We start from the raw sequence: 21,033 nt of genomic DNA on the forward strand, positions 1-21,033 counted from the left end.
GATGGCCAGGTTCAGCAGCTGGGCCCATGTTATCATCCTGGCCCACAACCACCAATATTGATAACAACATTCCAGTCATCTTGATGATGCAATCATGACCATTCGACATGTGACAAATCTACAACATTTACAATCATTTATTTATGTTTACAAGATACAACCTTGACAACAACACTGGTCTTAATGTGACCTTATCATCCATAACCCATCTATCGTAGCTACATTATAACAACATCATTACTCACACAAATCTAACCCAAATTCATAATTAGTGACTACGTCATGTTGTAGTAGTTGTAGAGGGTCAGTTGTAGTATAGCCAGGTCCGGGGTCAGCAGCCATAACCATACTGGCTTATCATCATTATCTCTCTTATCATCATCACAGTCCAGCAAGAACCACATAACACACCACCACCGGCGGAAACCACAGCCTTACTTACTTACCAACACTCACGGTAAAGGCTTAACTGTAGCGCTAAGGCCAGAGTAAAGACTTCACTGTAGCGCTAAGGCCAGAGTAAAGGCTTAACTGTAGCGCTAAGGCCAGAGTAAAGGCTTAACTGTAGCGCTAAGGCCAGAGTAAAGACTTCACTGTAGCGCTAAGGCCAGAGTAAAGGCTTAACTGTAGCGCTAAGGCCAGAGTAAAGGCTTCACTGTAGCGCTAAGGCCAGAGTAAAGGCTTAACTGTAGCGCTAAGGCCAGAGTAAAGGCTTAACTGTAGCGCTAAGGCCAGAGTAAAGGCTTAACTGTAGCGCTAAGGCCAGAGTAAAGGCTTAACTGTAGCGCTAAGGCCAGAGTAAAGGCTTAACTGTAGCGCTAAGGCCAGAGTAAAGGCTTCACTGTAGCGCTAAGGCCAGAGTAAAGGCTTAACTGTAGCGCTAAGGCCAGAGTAAAGGCTTCACTGTAGCGATAAGGCCAGAGTAAAGGCTTAACTGTAGCGCTAAGGCCAGAGTAAAGGCTTCACTGTAGCGATAAGGCCAGAGTAAAGGCTTCACTGTAGCGATAAGGCCAGAGTAAAGGCTTCACTGTAGCGATAAGGCCAGAGTAAAGGCTTAACTGTAGCGCTAAGGCCAGAGTAAAGGCTTCACTGTAGCGATAAGGCCAGAGTAAAGGCTTCACTGTAGCGCTAAGGCCAGAGTAAAGGCTTAACTGTAGCGATAAGGCCAGAGTAAAGGCTTCACTGTAGCGCTAAGGTCAGGGTAAAGGCTTCACTGTAGCGCTAAGGCCAGAGTAAAGGCTTCACTGTAGCGCTAAGGCCAGAGTAAAGGCTTAACTGTAGCGCTAAGGCCAGAGTAAAGGCTTAACTGTAGCGATAAGGCCAGAGTAAAGGCTTAACTGTAGCGATAAGGCCAGAGTAAAGGCTTAACTGTAGCGCTAAGGCCAGAGTAAAGGCTTAACTGTAGCGCTAAGGCCAGAGTAAAGGCTTAACTGTAGCGCTAAGGCCAGAGTAAAGGCTTAACTGTAGCGCTAAGGCCAGAGTAAAGGCTTAACTGTAGCGCTAAGGCCAGAGTAAAGGCTTAACTGTAGCGCTAAGGCCAGAGTAAAGGCTTAACTGTAGCGATAAGGCCAGAGTAAAGGCTTCACTGTAGCGCTAAGGCCAGAGTAAAGGCTTCACTGTAGCGCTAAGGCCAGAGTAAAGGCTTAACTGTAGCGCTAAGGCCAGAGTAAAGGCTTAACTGTAGCGATAAGGCCAGAGTAAAGGCTTAACTGTAGCGCTAAGGCCAGAGTAAAGGCTTAACTGTAGCGCTAAGGCCAGAGTAAAGGCTTAACTGTAGCGCTAAGGCCAGAGTAAAGGCTTAACTGTAGCGCTAAGGCCAGAGTAAAGGCTTAACTGTAGCGATAAGGCCAGAGTAAAGGCTTCACTGTAGCGCTAAGGTCAGGGTAAAGGCTTCACTGTAGCGCTAAGGTCAGGGTAAAGGCTTAACTGTAGCGATAAGGCCAGAGTAAAGGCTTAACTGTAGCGCTAAGGCCAGAGTAAAGGCTTAACTGTAGCGCTAAGGCCAGAGTAAAGGCTTAACTGTAGCGCTAAGGCCAGAGTAAAGGCTTAACTGTAGCGCTAAGGCCAGAGTAAAGGCTTAACTGTAGCGATAAGGCCAGAGTAAAGGCTTAACTGTAGCGCTAAGGCCAGAGTAAAGGCTTAACTGTAGCGCTAAGGCCAGAGTAAAGGCTTAACTGTAGCGCTAAGGCCAGAGTAAAGGCTTAACTGTAGCGCTAAGGCCAGAGTAAAGGCTTAACTGTAGCGATAAGGCCAGAGTAAAGGCTTCACTGTAGCGCTAAGGTCAGGGTAAAGGCTTCACTGTAGCGCTAAGGTCAGGGTAAAGGCTTCACTGTAGCGCTAAGGTCAGGGTAAAGGCTTCACTGTAGCGCTAAGGTCAGGGTAAAGGCTTCACTGTAGCGCTAAGGTCAGGGTAAAGGCTTCACTGTAGCGCTAAGGCCAGGGTAAAGGCTTCACTGTAGCGCTAAGGCCAGAGTAAAGGCTTCACTAGCGCTACGGCCAGGGAAAAGGCTTCATTGTAGCGCTAACTAGAAGTGACTTTACTTCCCCTGGCTACCAAGAAGTGACTTCACTTCCCTAGGATAACCAGAGGTGACTTTACTTCCCCTGGCTACCAAGAAATGACCTTACTTCCCTTGGCTAACCAGTGACTTTACTCTCACTGGCTACCAATAAACTACTTTACTCCCCATGGTTAACCTGAGTTAACTCAACTTCCCCTGGGTGATCAGAACTGACTTTACTTTCCCTGACTAGCCAGAAATTACTTTACTTCCCCTGGCTACCAAGAAGTGACTTTACTTCCCCTGGCTTACCAGAAGTGAATTTACTTCCCCTGGCTACCAAAATGATTTTACTTTCCCTGGCTACCAAGTGACTTTACATCCCTGGCTACCAAGAAGTTATTTTATTCCTCTGGCTGACAAGAAGTGATTTTACTTCCCTTGGCTACCATGAGGCAACTTTACTTCTTCTGGCTACCAAGAAATGACTTTACTTCACAAGGCTAATCAGAAAAGACTTTACTTCCCCTGGCTGACCAGAAAAGACTTTACTTCCCTAGGCAAATCAGGTGACTTTACTTACCCTGGCTAGCAAGAAATTACTTCAATTCCCCCAAGTGCACCAAGTGACTTTACTTCCCCTGGCTGACCAGAAGTGACTTTACTTCCCAGGCTCACTAGAAGTGACATTACTTCCCCAGGCTATCCAGAAGTGACTTTACTTCTCCCAGGCTAACCTAGAAGTGACTACTTCAGGCTATCCAAAAGTGAATTTACTTTCCCACACTACCCAGAATTGACTGTCTTGCACTACCCGAAAGTTATATGACTTGCCGAAGCTATCCAGAAATTACACTCCTTCCCGATGCTATACAATACTGACTCTCCTTCCCTATGCTACCCAGAACTGACTCTCCTTCCCTATGCTACCCAGAACTGACTCTCCTCCCCTAAGCTACCCAGAACTGACTCATCCCTATGCTACCCAGAAGTGACTCTCCCTATACTACCCCGAACTGACTCTCCTTCCCCAAGCTACTCAGAACTAACTCCTCTTCTATGCTACTGAGAACTGACTTTCCTTCCCCATGTTACCCAGAACTGACTCTCCTTCCTAGGCTACCCTGAACAAACTCTCCTTCCTAAGCTACTGCAGGCTAACCTGAACAGAATCTCCTTTCCTACCCATGCTACCCTGAACTAACTTTTCTTAGGCTACCCCAGTCTACCCTGAATGGATTCTCCTTTCCTCTCTAAGCTACCCTGTGCTAATTCTCCTTCCTAGTCTCCCCTAAACTAACTCTCCTTCCTAGGCTACCATGAATGGACATTCCTTTCCTACCTGGCAAATATAGAGTGTTTTGGTCAAGTGGTATGAGAGGTGAGAAAGTCAGGAAGAATGGTTTGGTGAAAAGAGAAGAGGTGGTGAACGCCTAGTGAAAGATAAAAGTCCAGCAAGGCATTGGGATTGGATGGTACTGCAGTTCAATTTATCAAGAAAGGAGGTGACTGTGTTGTTAATAGGTTGGTAAGCATATCCAGTGTATGTACGGATCATGGTGCAGTGCCTGAGAATTAGAGAAGTGCATGTATAGTGCCACTGTACAAAGGCAAAGAGGATAAACGTGAGTGTTCAAATGACAGAGGAATTTGTTTGTTGAGTGTACCTGGTAAATTATATGGGAGGGTATTGATTGAGAGGGTGAAGGCATGTACAGAGAATCAGACTGGGGAGTAGTAGTGTGGTTTCAGGAGTGGCAGAGGATATGTGGATCAGGTGTTTACTTTGAAGAATGTGTGAGAGAAATACTTACGAAAAACATAGGGATCTGTATGTGACTTTTACAGAGCTGGAGAGGGCATATGATAGGGTTTATAAAGATGCTTTGTGGAAGGTCTTCAGAATATATGGTGTGGGGGTAAGCTGTCAGAAGCAGTGAAAAGTTTTTATCATGGATGTAAGGTGTGTGTACGAGTTGGAGGAGAGGAGAGTAAAAGGTTCCAGTGAAGATACAGAAAGGGTGTGTGATGTCATGATGGTTACTCAATCTGTTTATGGATGGAGTGATGAGGGAGGTAAATGCAAGAGTTTTGGAAAGAGGGGCGAGTATGCAATCTGATGGGGATTAGAGGGATGTGGAAGTGAGTCAGTTGTTGTTTGCCGATGATACAGCACTGGTGGCTGATTCGAGTGAGAAACTGCAGAAGTTGGTGACTGAGTTTGGAAGAGTTTGTGAAATGAGAAAGTTGAGAGTAAATGTGAGTAAAAACAAGGTTATTAGGTTCAGCAGGATTGAGGGACAAGTTCATTAGCATGTAGGTTTGAATGGAGAAAAATTGGGGGAAGTGAAGTGTTTTAGATATCTGAGAATGGACTTGGCAGTGAATGGAACCATGGAAATAAAAGTGAGCTATAGGAAAGGGGAAGGGATGAATGTTATGGAAGAGATAAAAAATGTGTATGTTTGAGGGAATAGCAGTTCCAACAATATTACTTGGTTGCGAGGCATGGGATTAAAAAGGGTTGTGTGGAGGAGAGGAGGTGTGTTGGAAATGAAATGTCTGAGGACAATATGTGGTGTGAGGTACTTTGATCAAGTAAGTAATGAAAGAGTAAGACAGATGTGTGGTAATAAAAAGAGTGTGGTTGAGAGAGCAGAAGAGGGTGTATTGAAATGGTCTGAACATATGGAGAGAATTAGTAAGGAAAGGCTGACAAAGAGGATATATGTGTCAGAGGTGAAGGGAACAAGAAGCTGGAGACCAAACTGTAGGTGGAATATAAAAGTGAAAAAGATTTTCAGTGATCGGGGCCTGAATGTACAAGAGGGTGAAAGGCGTGCAAGGAATAGAGTGAATTGGAATGATGTGGTATAATGGGGTCAACGTGCCATCAATGGACTGAACCAGGGCAAGTGAAACGTCTAGGGTAAACCATGGAAAGGTCTGTGGGGCCTAGATGTGGATAGGAGCTGTAGTTATGTGTTGCACTACACTGACAGCTAGAGAATGGGTGTGAGAAGATGTGGCCTTTCTTCATATATTTCCTAGTGCTACCTCGCTGATGCAGACGGTGGCGACGCTGTTTCCTGTTGGGTGGGGTGACGCTAGGAATGGATAAAGGTGAGCAAGTATGAATATGTACATGTGTATATATATGTCCACAAACATAAAATCTCTCCTTCTCACACATAACAATTGACAACACTTGACTCATACAACTCAATCTTCATAACAGCTGCTTTTTTTGTGGTGAGCATAATGAGATGGCCCTGCCTTTAGGCAAAATGGTAGAAGCAACAGACAGAAGTAGTAGGTAGGAACAACAGACAGGAGCATTAGGCAAAAGTTGTAGGTAGAAACATTTGGGGGAGTATTAGGTAGAAGTAGATGGCTGGAACATTAGGCAGGAACATAGGGAAGACACATTAAGAAGTAGTAGTTGATAAAATCATTACGTATGAGCCTCTGGAAATGTTGTGCCAGTTGCCCTCTGCTAGTGGCCCTTTAAGGGTGAGACACTAAAGGCTATGAAGTGGCGCTGAAGTTCACCAGTAATGGAGACTTTGTGATGTTCATACCCTTGAGAGAATTTGTGAAGGGAAAAGGCATCTGAGATATACATAAATAGATTGACAGTTCCTCTCTTAACAATGAGAGATTCAGACTATCTCACTCTGGAGGACTTACGAGTTCTGATAGCATCATCTTTCCTGACTGGTCACTGGTTTTCAGGGGGCCAATCAACTATGATGAAGTATTGTTGCCTGGATTCTAAGCACTATGTGAAAGCTAACCCGTTTGCTTTCCTGCAGTGTATGACAATCTTCTTGGTTGCTGTGTTGGTGTGGTAGGCCAGGTATCAGCATGGCTAAGTGATCAAAAGACAGTTTGTGCAGTGTGCTCCAGGTGGTCCTTGTGTGCAGAGCTAGTATGCAAAAGATATCTAGTGTGGGTGGCTGCTGAAAATAGTGCATTATATGTCCAGCTGCATAGGCTAAGGATTTTGAAAGGATATAGATACTTTATGAGTAGTTCACCTTAGAAATATTGAAAGTGAGTGCCGAGTCATGCATGATAGGAGGCACTGAAATACTGACACAGACAGGTGTTGATTGTTGCAATCAGTAGTTAAAGTGTATCTGAATGGAAATGTGGTGAGGGGAAGTATGTAGGTACTGATTATCCTCTGTCCACAAACATACAATCTTTCCCTGTCACACATAATACTCAAAAACACTTAATTCACACAAATTATTCTTTGTAACTCTAGATTTTCCTGCTGTGAGCACTATGTGCTAGCTCTGCCCTTTGGCAAAATGACAGGAGCAGTAGATAGAAATAGCAGGTAGAAATATTACACAGAAGAATTAGGTAGAAACATTAAGAAGTAGTAGGTAGGATTAATAGGAGGGATCATTAAGTAGAAGTGGTAGGTTGGATCATTAGGTAGGAGACTCGGAAAACACTGCACTAGTTACCCTCTGCTAGAGGCCTGTTAAGGATGAAGCACTACAGGCTATAAAGATGCACTGAAGTTCATCAGTTATGGAGATTCTTGCTGTGGCCACTCTCTTAAGGGAGTTCCAAAAGGAAATGGGCATCAGAGATATAAACAGATCGATAAGGTTAGGTTGAAGTGCAGTGTAGTTTTCTATTTAAAGACTGTTTTTCATGGGTGTTGTCTGTGTCTCTGAACTGTTTTATATTCTGAGTGGTGTTGGGTTGATGTGGTGAACAAGTGTTATAAGTCTTTCTCCTTGTCATTGTTGTCTCACTTGCCTTAAAGTTGTATAGTTATAGAAAGGTAGGAGGGTGGCACTGGAGGTAAGTCTAGTTTCTTCAATGAGAGTTATGTGTATGCTGAGTCTTTGGATTTGATTAAGTTTTTCTGTTTGATGTTACTGGCTTTTCACTGTCCATCACAAAAAGTATGGTGGCTTACATCATGTGTACTACCAATCTATCATGTTTTTCTTTTATGCATCTAATATCAAACTCTGATGGATTGATAACAGACAAAATGAACATAGCCATCATACAATAAGTTAGAAAAAAAGAATCAAATAGATTCAAAAAACAGTGAAATCACTTTATTGCACAATCATTATGTGATAATCATAATACAATGTGGCAATTAATGAAATACTTTTGAGCATTTCACTTCATGTACTGCATAAACTTAATATGTAAGTAGCAGGGTTGAACTTACCCTCTCAGACATCCCTAGGCCAATTTTTCAAAGCCATCCCACCCATACCCACACTCAAACTTACCATAAACTCTGTATGCTTATCATCTTTACAAACTATACTTTTTTCTACATAACTTGGCACAAAAAGTGTATAGCTGTATCAATATGCTGCCCTAAGCCATGGCTAAGTTTGATCTACTCAGAAATCTAGCCCTGCTATGCAGTACAGCACACATCTGCTGTGGTCTCTGTGAATCCATCTCCAAAACCATGCTTTACAGGTACCAGCACTGGTTTCTCATCACACATTGGGCACAGTTCATTTCTGACTTGAGATGACCGCATCCATATTATGAGGTTATATCTGTCAAAGGAAATAATTTGTGATCAGAGTAAGTAAAATCCACTGACAGCAATCACACAGGGAAGTTTCATAATCATGCATCAACATTTCAGTATCAATAACTTGTCCATAATAATATAAATATAAAACCATATCTGATTTTGGTTAAACAACCTTCCTGGTACTTATTTTTTGGTTACTAATCTTATTTATTAATTATACTTAGCTGCTGTGTCCTGTGTTAGCGAGGTAGTACAAAGAAACAAACAAAAGAATGGCCCAACCCACCCACATACAAATGTATAAACATAAACGCCCACACGCGCACATATACATACCTATATATTTCAAAGTATACATACACAGACATATACATATATGCACATGTACATACTCATACTTGCTGCCTTCATCCATTCCTGTTGCCACCCCGCCACACATGAAATTACACCTCCCTTCCCCTGCGCGTGTGCAAGGTAGCGCTAGGAAAAAACAAAGGCCACACTCATTCACACTCAGTCTCTAGCTGTCACCGAAACCACGGCTCCCTTTCCACATCCAGGCCCCACAAACTTTCCATGGTTTACCCCAGACACTTCACATGCCCTGGTTCAATCCACTGACAGCTCATCAACACCAGTATACCACATCATTCCAATTCACTCTATTCCTTGCATGCCTCTCACCCTCCTGTACGTTCAGGCCCCGATCGCTCAAAATCTTTTTCACTCCATCCTTCCACCTCCAATTTGGCCTCACACTTCTCCTCGTTCTCTCCACCTCTAACACACATATCTTCTTTATCAATCTTTCCTCACTCATTCTCTCCATGTGACCAAACCATTTCAATACATTCTCTTCTGCTCTCTCAATCACACTTTTTTTATTACCACACATCTCTCTTACCCTTTCATACTTACTTGATCAAACCACCTCACACCACATATTGTCCTCAAACATTTCACTTCCAACACATCTACCCTCCTCCGCACAACCCAATCTATAGCCCATGCCTCACAATCATATAACATTGTTGGCACTACTATTCCTTCAAACATACCCATTTTTGCTTTCAGAGATAATGTTCTAAACTTGCACACATTCTTCAATGCTCCCAGAAGCTTTGCCACCTCACCAACCCTGTGACTCACTTCTGCTTCCAAGGTTCCATCCGCTGCCAAATCCACTCCCAGATATCTAAAGCACTTTACTTCTTCCAATTTTTCTCCATTCAAACTTACCTCCCAGTTAACTTGTCCCTCAACCCTACTGAATCCAATAACCTTGCTCTTATTCACATTTACTCTCAGCTTCCTCCTTTCACACACTTTACCAAACTCAGACACCAGCTTCTACAGTTTCTCATTTGAATCAGCCACCAGCACTGTATCATCAGTGAACAGCAGCTGTCTCACTTCTTAAGCCCTCTTATCCACAACAGACTGCATGCTTGCCTCTCTCTCCAAAACTCTTGCATTCACCTCCCTAACAACCCCATCCATAAACAAATTAAACAACCATGGAGACATCACGTACCCCTGCAGCAAACCAACATTCACTGGGAACCAACCACTTTCCTCTCTTCCTACTCATACACATGCCTTACATTCTTGATAAAAACTTTTCACTGATTCTAACAACTTGCCTTCCACACCATATACTCTTAATACCTTCCAAAGAGCATCTCTATCAACTCTAACATATGCCTTCTCCAAATCCATAAATGCTACATACAAATCCATCTGTTTTTCTAAGTATTTCTCACATACATTCTTCAAAGCAAACACCTGATCCACACATCCTCTACCACTTCTGGAACCACACTGCTCTTCCTCAGTCTGATGCTCTGTATATGCCTTTGCCCCTTAAATCAATACCCTCCCATATAATTTCCCAGGAATACTCAACAAACTTATACCTCTGTAATTTGAATACTCACTTTTATCCCCTTTGCCTTTGTACAATGGCACTATGTGACTCATTCCACCAATCCTTAGGCACTTCATCATGAACCAAACATACAGTGAATATCCTTACCAGCCAGTCAACAACACAGTCACCCCCAAACCCACCACCTTGCTGGCTTTCATCTTCCACAAAGCTCCCTTACCTCTTCTCTGTTTACAAAACCATTCTCCCTGACCCTCTCACTTTGCACACCACCTCAACCAAAACACCCTATATCTGCCACTCTATCATCAAACGCATTCAACAAACCTTCAAAATACTCCTCACTTCACCACTACTTGTTTTTACCTCCCCATTAGCCCCCTTCACTGCTGTTCCCATTTGTTCTCTTGTCTTAAGCACTTTATTTACCTCCTTCCAAAACATCTTTTTATTCTCCTAAAATCTAATGATATTCGCTCATCTCAACTCTCATTTGCCCTCTTTTTCACCTCTTTCACCTTTCTCTTGACCTTCTGCCTCTTTCTTTTATACATCTCCCACTCATTTGCATCACTTCCCTGCAAAAATCATCCAAATGCCTCTATTCTCTATCACTAACAATCTTACTTCTTCATCCCACCACTCACTACCCTTTCTAATCTGCCCACCTCCCACCTTTCTCATGCCACAGGCATCTTTTGCACATGCCATCACTGCTTCCCTAAATACATCCCATTCCTCCCCCACTCTCCTTACGTCACTTGCTCTCACCTCTTTCCATTTTGCACTCAATCTCTCCTGGTACTTCCTCACACAAGTCTCCTTTCCAAGCTCACTTACTCTCACCACTCTCTTCACCCCAACATTCTCCTTTTCTGAAAACCTCTACAAATCTTCACCTTCGCCTCTACAAGATAATCAGACATCCTCCAGCTGCCCCTCTCAGCACATTAACATCCAAAAGTCTCTCTTTCACATGTCTATCAATAACGCTCTCTGGGCATCTCTCCGACTTACATATGTATACTTATGTATATCTCTCTTTTTAAACCAGGTATTCCTAATCGCCAGTCCTTTTTCAGCACACAAAATGTACAAGCTCTTCATCATTTCCATTTACAACACTGAACACCCATGTACCCCAATTATACCCTCAACTGCCACATTACTCACCTTTGCATTCAAATCACCCATGACTTTATAACCTGGTCTCATGCATCAAAGCTGCGAACACACTCACTCAGCTGCTCCTAAAACACTTGCCTCTCATGATCTTTCTTCTCATGACCAGGTGCATAGGCACCAATAATTGCACATCTCTCTCCATCCACTTTCAGTTTTGCCCATATCAATCTAGAGTTTACCCTCTTACACTCTATCAAATACCCCCATAACTCCTGCTTCAGGAGCAGTGCTACTCCTTCCTCTGCTCTTGTCCTCTCACCAACCCCTGACTTTATTCCCAAGATATTCCCAAACCACTCTTCCCCTTTACCCTTGAGCTCCGTTTTACTCAGAGCCAAAACATCCAGGTTCCTTTTCTCAAACATATTTCCTATCTTGGTTACATCCACACACATTTAGACACCCCAATCTTCGGGAAGGATGAGCACTCCCCGCATGACTCCTTCTTCTGTTTCCCCTTTTTGGATACTTATATCTAGTAAATAATATTTCATAATAAAATCATACAAAAAAAATCAGCCATCTTTATAGCAGGGGTCTGAACCTCTCCCATTCAAGAACAGGGGTCTGAAACTCTCCCCTTCTTGCATTTCCATTCCTAAAAGTTGAAACGGGAGCAGCCATGTGAGGAATGCTCATCCTCCTCAAAGGCTCAAGCTGGGGTGTCTGACAATATTTGAATGTAACCAATGTGAGAAGGTAAAAATAGGTTGTATGTTTGAGGAGAGGATCTCAGATGTTCTAGCACCGACAGAAACAAGGTTCAGGGAAAAAGGGGAAGAAAGATTTGGATATGATTTAGAGGTAATGTCAGCGTAAGGGAGTCGGCTATCCCTTGGGTAGCTGAAGTTGTGGGAATGTGTGAAAGAGTGTAAAGAAGTGTAAGCTCCAAACACGTGTGGATTAAAATGAAAATGCATTGTGACACATAGGAATATTAATGCATATGCATCTGACCATGAGAAGTGTTTTGGAGGAGCAAGCAGAGTGCCTTAGTAGTTCTGATATGAGTGATGGAAGATTTGAATTTGAAAGTGGGTAAGGTGGCAGTTGAGCATATAGTTGGGGGGCATGAGTTATTCAGTGATGTGAATGGAAATGGTAAACAGCTTTTGGAGTTGAGTGCTGAAAAAAAGACTGATGATTGGGTATATCTGCTTTAAAAAGAGGTAGGAAGAATACTGGAGGGAAAGAAATAGTGGAAGAATGCATGGAATGATGTATGAGAGAGAGAGGCATGTAAGGAAAGGGATAAGTGGAGACTCTTTGGCCATAGCCACCCCTTGATGGGAGTTCCCAGAGGAAATGCACATCAGAGATATAAATAGATAGATACAAAAATATCCGTGGAGTAAAAAAGATGGTAAGCAGGCATTATTGCATCATGCACTAAGGGTAGGCATCCAAAAGGAGAGACTTAAGCTAAGAATATGGTGAGAGGGGAAGCTGGTGGAATATCTAATCATTAATTGGTGGAGGAAAGGATGAAGATTTGTGGAGGCTTTAAGAAAAGACGAAATAATATGGTTACGATGGGATAGTGAAAATAAGTGAGCTCAGAAAAGTCACTTGTATGAAGAGATACCATGGTCTATGGTAGAGGTGTTTAATCTGTTTACATATAGGTTGGTGAAGGAGGTTAATGCAAGGGTCTTGGAGAGAGGGTAAGGTATGCAGTCTGTTAGTGTGGGAGGCCTGGGAGGTGAGTCAGTTGACTGCTGCTGGCATAGTGCTGGTGGCCTATTCAAGTGAGACACTACTGAAGTTGTGGTTGAGTCTGGGAGAGTGTGTGAAAAGAGGATGTTGAAAGTATATGTGAACAAAAGCAAGGTTACTAAGCTTAACAAAGCAAAGGGACAGGTCAGTTGGGATGTGAGTTTAAATGGAGACATTGGAGGAAGTGAAGTGTATAGATACCTGGGAATAGACATGGCAGAGAATGGAACCATGGAAGGTGAGGCAAGCCATTGATTGGGATGAGCTGACAAAGGTTCTAAAAGCAATGAGGAATGTCTGGAAAGAGAGGTCATAATAAGAGAGGGCAAAATTGGTCAATGGCAGTATCACAGCCAGTGAGGTTTGAATGTGCTGCTACTGAGGTATGGGATCAAAAACTGGTTAAAGTTTTGAATCTCAATGCCTCAAGGGGATACTCGAGTTTTCTGGAGTATCTAAGTCTCACCCTGCCTTCTCGTGGTGACCTCTCTACTACACTCTTACAGATGGAACACAAGGGGAAGGCTACTACTCTCTTACAGGTGGAACACAAGGGTACGCTACTACACTCTTACAAGTGGAACACCAGGGTACGCTACTACACTCTTACAGGTGGAACACAAGGGGAGGCTACTACACTCTTACAGGTGGAACACAAGGGGAGGCTACTACACTCTTACAGGTGGAACACAAGGGGAGGCTACTACACTCTTACAGATGGAACACAAGGGGAGGCTACTACACTCTTACAGATGGAACACAAGGGGAGGCTACTACACTCTCACAGATGGAACACAAGGAGAGGCTACTACACTCTTACAGGTGGAACATGAGGGAAGGCTACTACACTCTTACAGATGGAACACATGGGGAGGCTACTACACTCTTACAGGTGGAACACAAGGGGAGGCTACCACAATCTTACAGGTGGAACACAAGAGAAGGCTACTACACTCTTACAGATGGAACACAAGGGGCAGCTACTACTTTCTTACAGATGGAACACAAGGGGAGGCTACTACAATCTTACAGGTGGAACACAAGGGGAAGGCTACTACACTCTTACAGGTGGAACACAAGGGGAGGCTACTACACTCTTAAAGGTGGAACACAAGGGGAGGCTACTACTCTCTTACAGATGGAACATAAGGGGAAGGCTACTACACTCTTAAAGGTGGAACACAAGGGGGAGGCTACTACACTCTTACAGATGGAACACAAGGGGAGGCTACTACACTCTTAAAGGTGGAACACAAGGGGAGGCTACTACTCTCTTACAGATGGAACACAAGGGGAAGGCTACTACACTCTTAAAGGTGGAACACAAGGGGGAGGCTACTACACTCTTACAGATGGAACACAAGGGAAAGGCTACCACACTCTTACAGGTGGAACACAAGGGGAAGGCTACTACACTCTTACAGATGGAACACAAGGGAAAGGCTACCACACTCTTACAGATGGAACACAAGGGGAAGGATAATACACTCTTACAGATGGAACACGAGGGAAGGCTACTACACTCTTACAGATGGAACACAAGGGAAAGGCTACTACACTCTTACAGGTGGAACACAAGGGGAGGCTACTACACTCTTACAGGTGGAAAACGAGGGAAGGCTACTACACTCTTACAGGTGGAACACAAGGGGAGGCTACTACACTCTTACAGGTGGAAAACGAGGGAAGGCTACTACACTCTTACAGGTGGAACACAAGGGGAGGCTACTACACTCTTACAGGTGGAAAACGAGGGAAGGCTACTACACTCTTACAGGTGGAACACAAGGGGAAAGCACTGCTTGATTCCATCAGGGAAACAGTAGTGGTATTTCTTTTTTTATACAGACTTGAGAGGTCCTGGGTTTTAGTTTTTTGACCAATTTGGGAACCCCACCAACCATGGGAAACACTGCACTGAATTTGACCTTTACCAGTGGCCTGTCAAGGATGAGGCACAAAAAGGCTAAGAAGCAGCACTGGAGTCTACCAGTTATGTTGGGGAGTAAAAAGGACAAGCAACTGAAGGTGACGGTGCTGAATGTTAATGGGATAACTAGTGAGAGTAAAATCAGGGAGCTTGTGGAGAAATTCAGAAGTTATAGTTTGGATGTGCTGCAGAGTGGGAAAACCCATAACCTTGGATAGGGTGTATGGAATGAAAACGGAAATGACGAATGCACATCACAGGAGGGCATGGAAGCAGGAGAGCTATGGATGGGAATGAATGAAAATTAACAGGTATGAGGGAAAGCAGGATGTTCAATTGTGTTATCATCAAGACTATGGTATGGAATGGATCAAGAATAGTGTGGGTGAAAAGAAAGACTGAAACTGTGAAGTATGCATGGGTATGTGTATATGCACCTATGAATATGAGGACTGTGCAAGGCAAGGATGAAATGAATTGTTTCTGGAGAAAATTGAATGACTGTATGAATGGTTTGGAGATGTAAAGGTGGTTTTATAGGGTGACATGAATGCAAAGGTGGAAGGTGAGCCAGCACTTCAGTGGCTGTGAAGTTGCACTCCTCTGACCCAGGTCACTGTCTTTTCATTCTCCATCACCCACACATGGACAACTGGCACTCTGTACACAAACATACAATCTCTCCTTGACATATATAACACCTGACAACACTTAACTCACACAGCTCATTCTTGGTAACTCCTGATTTTCCTGCACTGAGCACTATGTGCAAGCCCTGCCTTTTGGCAAGATGGTAGGAGCAGTAGATAGCAGGAGTAGATATGAATATTTAAGCAGGAGTATTAGGTAGAAGTAGTGGGTAAGAACATCAGGAAGGAGCATCAAGCAGAATTAGTCACTAAGAACATTAGGTAGAAGCCTCTGTAAACACTTCACTAGAGTTGCCCTCTGCCAGTTGCCTGTTAAGGGTGAGGCACTAAAGGCTACGAAGCAGCACTGGAGTTCACTTGTTATGGAGACTTTGTTGCCATGGCCACCCCTTGAGGGAGTTCCAGTTGGGAAAAGGTGTCAGAGATATAGATAGATAGATAGATTGGTGGAATGTGATGATATCGGTAAGATAGTTGTTAAATGTGGAGTGCCTGGAGCAAATGTGAATGAAATTCATCCTGTGGATGCCTGTGCTGAAAGGGGACTGTTCCTTGCAAACACCTTTTTCTTTTTCAGCACAAAATAATCCACAAGTATACATGGATGAAAAATGATGGAAGAGAAGAACACAGTTGTTTCACTGACTATGTGGCAGTGGATGAAAGGCTGAGAAAGGCTCTGCTAGATGCTAGAGTTGTGAGAGGATTCTTTGGAGATTCTGACCATTCTGTAGTTCTTGTGGGGGTGAAGATCTGGGAGAAGTGGAGGTATGGTGTAAGGAAGAGAGGAGAGGTAAAAGTGCTGGTAAGCAAGGGGATGAATCAGAAAGAATACAAGGAGGTGTATGAAATGAGGGTGTCAAAAGTTTAGATGGAAGTGCAGTAAAAGTAGGGATGCAGTCAGTTGTGAATGAGGTGTTTAAAATGTTCAGAGAAAGATGGTTAAAGGTTGTTAAATTAGTAGTTGGATACAAAATTGTGAGATACAGGAATAAAAAGGGAAATGCTTGATGGATGGATGAGATTAGAAATGCAGACTGGTTGGCTAAGTTGACCTCAAGAGCTGGGGTCCTGCCTCTCCTATGGAAAGAATTCAGTATCTTTTCAGTGGCAAAGTCAGTGGACCAGCCTGACCATAACAAAGAAATACAAGCCACAAGCAGCAGACTGGACGAACTCATACAGGAAGAACAGAAGGGAGGAAGTCGTGCTAGCCCATCTACGTCTCAACTCCACATACAACACCCACCTACAACTGTATATCAACCAAAACTTTCCACCAAGATGTGAAGCTTGCCAAACAAACTTAATAGACCATCTTCTCATGTAATACACAAAGCACTGGGAAAACAAGAAGTTTGACAAACTATTTCAAGAAAAAGAATTTAGATTTCACCATATACAATCTCCTTGGTGATGATATCAATGTAACCAACATACTGATTATCTTTCTAAAGGAAATGGAAATAATCAAGATGATTTAAGGTGGTTCACTGGTTCGACTCTGTGCTGGAGCTGGCTTGGGGATGTGACTGCTTCTGATTTGGGCTGGCTGTGTGATGAATGAAGCAATCTGTTCATTATGCTGCTAGCCCATAGTGGGGTTGGTTCGGCTAGGAGTTGTGGTGTTGAGCTGACAAATTGTCAGTTTTAATATTTCATGATTTATATATGTTTCATGCCAAGGTGAAGGACTATCTCTAATCTGTCCTATCTTTTCGCAGTCATTCTGGCAGCTACACTAGTGAATGCTGTGCTGACTGGGTGGTGTTTGCTGCCACATTAACACAATATCCACTTACTAACTTTTATTCCAATATCTATATTCTTTTCATTTTTATAATCATCATTAGCATCATAATTACTATTAATACCATTATTATCATTACTATTATGATTATTGTTATCATCATTATCATTATTACTATTGCTGTTGTTATCACTATTCCGCTATATGCCTAGATAGCACTCATAGGTAGAAATAGAATTATTATGTAGGTACTTTATACAGTTAAAAATCAAACATGGTTGCAGGCCTAATGGCCTCACTTACAGGTCACTGACTGTTAAGCCCAACAAAACAATAAAAAACCAGTTTTTCAAATTATGTAAAAGAAATACTTCTTTTTTACGCATAAGTATTTTTTTGGAAAACTATCATTACATGAAATGTCCCAAAAGGACATCCTTCTTAAAACATAACTGTACTTGCATCATTACAGAAAATAAAAATGTGACCAATTACAATGACTACAGAATTCAAGAAAACACTGTGGTAATGCACTGCTCTAACTAAAGAACCAGCTTCATGAACAGGAAATAAATAAAGTTTCTTACCTGACACCTTCTGATATTGGCAATGCTCCATGAAGCTGCTGGCCACGATGTAATAATCCTCTGCCTATGTGGTGAGTGTACCCTAATCTTTGTGAAGATACTTCATTCCTCATTGGTCCAAAGTAAAGTTCTCCATCAGTGTAGTCTTCATTCAAGGAAACATTCAGAGTTACCTGAAGCAATGGAAAAAAAAAAAAAAAACAGCAATCTAACCTTTGTATGTATCATATTTAGAAAGCAAATAATTTTTCGCTACACAAGAGTGTAGCCAAAGATGGGCCATACTGTAAACAGTGCAATTAAGAGAGCTTTAAAGATGGGTCATACTGTAAACACTGCAGTTAAGAGAGCTTTACAAACTTTACTCCTGGTGCCCCTGACACATACATCTTCTGGTACATCTTTCGACTCTATCTTTTCCCCACCTCCTATTTCTATGTTCTCTACATGAACATACTCTCAGTGACTCTTACCTTATTCTTGTCCACTGAGATAAAAAAATTTCCATTATTCCTTAAAACTCATGGCCACTTGTTTCCTTACTCCTTTTACTAAGTCCTGATAACAGCCACCACTATATTCATCTTTATTCAATATTCATCTATTTATCTACATCTCTGATGCCCATTCCCCAAGGGAACTCCCTCAAAGGGGTGGCCATGGGAAATAAGTCTTCATAAATGGTAACTCCTGTGCTGATTCTTTGCCTTTAGTGCCTCAATTTCTCTCCTCTTTATTGCTTTTTTTAATTGAAAAGGCTCTTGTCACAGTGAAATATCATCAAGGCCAAGCCTTGAAAGAATAAAAGGGGAAAGCAAAAAGTTAATCAAAATAGAAAACATGTGTATAATCAATGTATGGACTGAAGAGACATTAAGCTAACCTGATTTCTTAGTTCTCATGAAATAGAAGGCAAGGCCAGCAATTCTTACATGAAAGATGTAAGACAGTTCTCTGCATCACTTCAACACCCCAAAGCCAGTACAACATCCATCACACTCCTGTATTCTACTCTGGTCTGTTATTCTTAACTCCATTCTCACTCAAAGGAAGTGGATTAGGACTGGATTATAAAATTTTAACTTATAAGCCAGGCACTGGAGCCACTAAAGCTATTCAGCATGGACTCAATAGGATGTGGACTAAATCAATAATTTCTCTTATACATACATGCCCTAAACTTTACAAACAAAATCAATTCATCAAGGGAGATTAATATTTACATTTATCAGAGCAGACTGAGCTGTCGGGTAATTGGGCATGGACCAAGGGTATAACCCTCAGGGAACCCACATCAAAGTCAGTATGAGGTAATACTGAACCAATCTATGTCAAGCCCGTCCATGATACTGAATTACTGATAGCAAGGTAGCTAGCGGCCAGGAGTGTCAGCTAGTACTCCTAAACTTAAGGTTCTATTTTGTGTGGCTCTGTGACCACCTGAGCCTCTTATATATTATTTCAAAGTTTTTTCTTTTTCTTTCATACTTTTCAACAGTTTCCCACATTAGCTAGGTAAAGCCAAGAACAGATGAAAAAGAAGCCTCGTTCAATCACATTCATCCTCTAGCTGTCATGAGTAATACAAGGAAACCTCAGAGATGTGTGGTAATAAAGAGTGTGGGTGAGAGAGCAGAAAAGGGTATATTGAAATACTCTGGTCACATGGAGAGAATGAGTGAAGAAAGATTGACAAAGAGGATGTATGTGTCAGAGGTGGAGGGAATGAGGAGAGGAGGGAGACCAAATTGGAGGTGGAAGGATGGAAAGAAAAAGATTTTGAGCGATTGGGTCTAGAACATACAGAAGGGTGAAAGGCATGCAAGGAATAGAGTGAATTGGAATAATGTGGTATACCGAGGCTGACGTGCTGTCAATGAATTGAACCAAAGCATGTGAAGCGTCTGGGGTAAACCATGGAAAGTTTTGTGGGGCCTGGATGTGGAAAGGGAGCTGTGGTTTTGGTGCATTACACATGACAGCTAGAGACTGAGTGTAAACAAATGTGACCTTTGTTGTTGTTTCCTGGCACTACCTCGCGTGCATGCAGGGGGAGGGGGGGTGTCATTTCATGTGTGGCAGGGTGGCAGCAGGAATGGATGAAGGCAGCATGTATGAATAAGTACATGTGTATATATATCTGTGTATGTATATGTATGTGTACGGTGAAATGTATAGGTATGTATATGTGATTGTGTGCGCGTGTATACATGTGTATATGGGTTGGTTGGGCCATTCTTTCGCCTATTTCCTTGCGCTATCTTGCTAGTGTGGGAGAAGGTGTCAAAGTATAATAAAAAAGAAAACAAATATATATATATCCCCGGTGATAGGGGAGAAAGAATACTTCCCACACATTCCCCGCATGTCGTAGAAGGCAACTAAAGAGGAAGGGAGGGGGAGGCTAGAAACCCTTCCCTCCTTGTATTCTAACTTTCTAAAAGAGGAGACAGAAGAAGGAGTCATGTGAGGAGTGCCCATCCTCTTCGAAGGCTCAGATTGGGGTGTTTAAATGTGTGTGGATGTAATCAAGATGAGAAAAAAGGAGAGATAGCAATTATGTTTGAGGAAAGGAACCTGGATGTTTTGGCTCTGAGTAAAACGGAGCTCAAGGGTAAAGGGGAAGAGTGGTTTGGGAATATCTTGGGAGTAAAGTCAAGGGTTGGTGAGAGGACAAGAGCAAAGGAAGGAGTAGCACTACTCCTGAAGTGGGAATTATGGAAGTATAAGTTGTAAGAAAGTAAACTCTAGATTGATATGGGTAAAACTGAAAGTGGATGGAGAGAGATGGGTGATTATTGGTGCCTATACACCTGGTCATGAGAAGAAAGATCATGAGAGGCAAGTGTTTTGGGAGCAGCTGAGAGAGTGTGTCAGCAGCTTTGATGCACGAGACCGGGTTACAGTGATGGGTAATTTGAATGCAAAGGTGAGTAATGTGGCAGATGAGGGTATAATTGGTGTACATGGGATGTTCAGTGTTGTAAATGGAAATGGTGAAGAGCTTGTAGATTTGTGTGCTAAAAAAGGACTGGTGACTGGGAATACCTGGTTTAAAAAGAGATATACATAAGTATACGTATGTAAGTAGGAGAGATGGCCAGATGGAAAATGAAACATGATAAGTTCCCAAGTGCACTTTTGTGTAATAATCACATCATCAGGGGTGATGCATGAGAGAAATATAACAGTCAGTTGATATACAATGAAGAGACGTAGCTAGGACGCCATTTGGTAAACATGCGATTTATATGTGTGTGTGTGTGTGTGTGTGTGTGTGTGTGTGT

General features: G+C 42.6%; 1 protein-coding gene across 6 annotated transcripts in view; it reads right to left on the bottom strand.

Moving 5' to 3' along the window:
• Positions 1 to 7,579: 7,579 nt before the first annotated feature.
• Positions 7,580 to 21,033, bottom strand: part of LOC139746050 (2-oxoglutarate and iron-dependent oxygenase domain-containing protein 2-like) — a 64,209-nt gene continuing 50,755 nt past the window's right edge. For all 6 annotated transcript variants that reach the window (XM_071656878.1, XM_071656879.1, XM_071656876.1 and 3 more), the window contains 2 exons: positions 17,747 to 17,919; positions 7,580 to 8,059 (listed from right to left, as the gene is read on the bottom strand). In XM_071656878.1, coding sequence (XP_071512979.1) covers positions 7,912 to 8,059; positions 17,747 to 17,919 — 321 coding nt within the window. In that variant the 3' untranslated portion in view covers positions 7,580 to 7,911. The remainder of the gene's footprint in view (positions 8,060 to 17,746; positions 17,920 to 21,033) is intronic.

The sequence above is a fragment of the Panulirus ornatus genome, chromosome 63 (assembly GCF_036320965.1).
Source record: "Panulirus ornatus isolate Po-2019 chromosome 63, ASM3632096v1, whole genome shotgun sequence".
Lineage (NCBI taxonomy): Eukaryota > Metazoa > Arthropoda > Malacostraca > Decapoda > Palinuridae > Panulirus > Panulirus ornatus.